At 46.0% G+C, this 3,037-nt stretch overlaps 1 protein-coding gene across 1 annotated transcript; it reads left to right on the top strand.

Annotated features, from left to right (window-relative positions):
• The first annotated feature begins 497 nt into the window (after window positions 1-497).
• Window positions 498-1,805, top strand: LOC126572976 (CLIP domain-containing serine protease 14D-like). The gene has a single exon (XM_050232730.1). The coding sequence runs from the start codon at window positions 649-651 to the stop codon at window positions 1,705-1,707; it is 1,059 nt and encodes a 352-aa protein (XP_050088687.1). The 5' UTR covers window positions 498-648; the 3' UTR covers window positions 1,708-1,805.
• Window positions 1,806-3,037: the final 1,232 nt, after the last annotated feature.

Below are 3,037 nucleotides of genomic sequence, written 5' to 3' on the forward strand. Positions count from 1 at the left end.
AGAATTCCAAGAAACATTATTGCAAAATGGAACATTTCATATAGTTGCTGACATGAGAGCGCTAACGGCGATGCATTTTTAGAGGTAAAATATAGTTATTCTGGATTTTCTGTATTATGCTGCTTCTTTATCTTATGTACTTGGCTGTAATGTAGTTGGATTAAAAAGGTGTTATGTTATTGAGCTGAATGTGCTACTTTGTTCGAGCGAAGAGGCTCGTTCCTATCTATTTCTTTTTATTTTTTTGTGAAAATCCAACATTGCTCTATGATGGTTAGACATTGTATTGCATTGGCTGTAATGAGAAGAGATAAACGTAGTAATTCTCGTGAGAGGTTTGTTATGACTAAGGCCGTCGTTGCTTTGAACTTGAATTCTGGAAACAGCATAATCATGCACGCCACTGTTTATGCAAACAGGGTAGCAGCTCCGCTAACAACACCGGCTTATACTTAATCAGTACGCGATAATCGCTTGCATTGCGCGAATGCAACAACAGTTGTAAGGCTACGCACCAGCTGATAGTGCAACGCTTGATGCTGTTATTGTAGCGCCTTCCACAGCAAATCGTCGCTAGCTACCGCTTGAACCGGTTCGTACGGTGCGTAGACTGAATCAGTCTATTGCTCACGTTAACTGTGGTTAGCAATGATCACTCGAAGAAGAACAAGGAGTATCCTGATTGATCTTGTGTTAAGCTGCATGCTGGTGGCAGCTGCACTGCAAAGTAGCGCTGCATTGAAAAAGTACAAACCGTGTGTGACGGCTGCGGGAAAACCGGGACGATGTGTACATTTCTGGGAGTGCCAAGCGCTGATAGAAAGATTTAGAAATCCACCACCGCAGGACGATCAGGAGGAATTCTTACAAAGCAGCATCTGTGGACATTCCGATGGTTCACCGATGATTTGTTGTGCATTGTTACTGCCGCAACCACCGAGCTGCGGAAGGAACGCCAGCGACCCACAGTTCGGTGTACAAGCAACGCGCATTGGCGAGTTTCCTTGGACGGCATTGATTGAGTACGAACGATCAAATAGCCACTTCGGATACCATTGCGCTGGTACGCTCATCAACCAACGTTACGTGTTGACGGCCGCTAACTGCGTGAGTGACATTCCGAGGTGCTGGAGAGTGCACAGTGTACGATTGGGCGAGTGGGACTTTAGTACTTCCGATGCGTGCTATAGCGGTAACTCCGCCTCGTGGACAATCGACATGCCCATCGAACAGATTATCGTGCACAGTGGGTACAATCGAATGGACGAGAGGCAAGCGAACGATATTGCGTTGGTGCGATTAGCGGGTGATGTGCAATACACCGCTCACATCCAGCCAGTTTGTTTGCCTTTCCAAAAAACAACCACCCTCGTTGCCTACACCGTTGGATGGGGTATAACGGCCAAAGGTGTGGCTACTCACGAGAAAATGATAACCCACTTGACGGTATTGAATAAGGAGGAGTACTTGTCGGTTTACAAATGCTTCCACATTACGCCGGGCCAGATGTGCGCGAGAGCGGTGAGGGCAGTCCGTCAAACTGGCAGCTGCGATCCGGGTGGTCAGCTGTTGCGTTATCACGACAATGAATACTATCTGATCGGCGTCGGTAGCTATGGGTTGGAGAACTGTGGCACCGGGGATTCTCCGGTCGTGTATACCAAAGTTGATGAGTACATCGATTGGATTGAGAGCACTATCTACTGAGCCGCGTACCGAAGATTATAAACAGAATTCATGGGGCACCAAATAAATGATCAACTGTTTTCGATTGTAGCCTCATCTTTAATGCGGTATTTTTGATGTTGTTAATGAGTACGTGTTGTTTATTAAGGTTATTTTGCTGATTCTTTTTTGTTTTAAATTTTTTCCGATTAATACTTTTTTAACACAATATTCTGGGAATTATGTTCGTTCAGAAAAAAACAAAAACAAAAAAAATGCTTTAGTTCCTTCTTCGGGCTGTCAAACAGCGACAAACTCTCGAAATCACTGACCGTATTCGCCATCCGTCGAGACGTGTCCATTGGCTCCAGCTGGAATCCTCTAGGTATTTCTATTCCTCGATAATCCGAAATATTTGTCATAATTCTCGAACAGGCGTCCCCTGGCGTCCCTGAACCGTACGGAAGCCAGCGGGGCGAACAAACGCTTGATTGATGCATCGCCAGCAGTTTGGCAGTTTGGCCGGTAGCGCCGTCGCTAACAAAATTTGCCACAAAATTCGCCCGCACGTTCCGACAAGGTTGCAAAAACTTATGCCAAACCGACGCGTGAAGAGATCCCCTACTCGTCTTCACCGGTTTGATGGAGGGGAAAATTTATGAAATGGCACCAGTGCAGTAAAAGCATCCGTATTCGATTCGATGGATGCCGCTGGCCGGAAAAACAAATCGACAGATTTATTACGCCCAAGGATGCGAAAGTTATTTTCACTCCTCAACCCGCCCGCCCGCCCGCACTCGTGTTTTTCTCGCGCGGCTGATGGATAAAGAATTTTATGGTGTAACCGAAACCGAGCGGACGAGAATCGAACGTCAAAATCAATTTTTCACACCACGTTTCACGTCTCGAGACGGTGCCGGCGGACGGTTAGCAGATGTGCAAAGGGCATCAAAGTTTTGCGACGTGCGGAAAATTATGCATTGCGGATGTCGAGAATAGTTAGGGGCGTGGTGGTGTGGTTTGGGGAAGAGTAATTTGAATTTTATTGCTTTTCCCGTTTAAGAAATTAAGGTAAGATGGAACCAGTTTGGGTTTCACCTTTTGCGGACTTCAAATGAATGTTTAAAATCGTTGCAGAATGAGCAAGAAAGGTTCCACAACAAAAAAACACACAAAAAAACCGATAAATATTTCTTACAACATTAGCACTGACAGCAAGTCCTCGATATTTGGCATGTGGCTGAGACTCTGGGCTCATTGCTGACTTGCAGGTTTCTCGATCGAAGCTCAATTGGTTCGTGATGTACGACTAAGAAAGTTTACCCCCCGCTGTCCATGTAACGGTCTGGGTTGGCTGCAGAGGACGGCAACG

The sequence above is a fragment of the Anopheles aquasalis genome, chromosome 2 (genome assembly GCF_943734665.1).
Source record: "Anopheles aquasalis chromosome 2, idAnoAquaMG_Q_19, whole genome shotgun sequence".
In the NCBI taxonomy this organism is placed as follows: Eukaryota; Metazoa; Arthropoda; class Insecta; order Diptera; family Culicidae; genus Anopheles; species Anopheles aquasalis.

Coding starts and splice junctions, on each gene's coding strand:
- LOC126572976 (XM_050232730.1), top strand. CDS start 649: ATGATCACTCGAAGAAGAACAAGGAGTATCCTGATTGATCTTGTGTTA.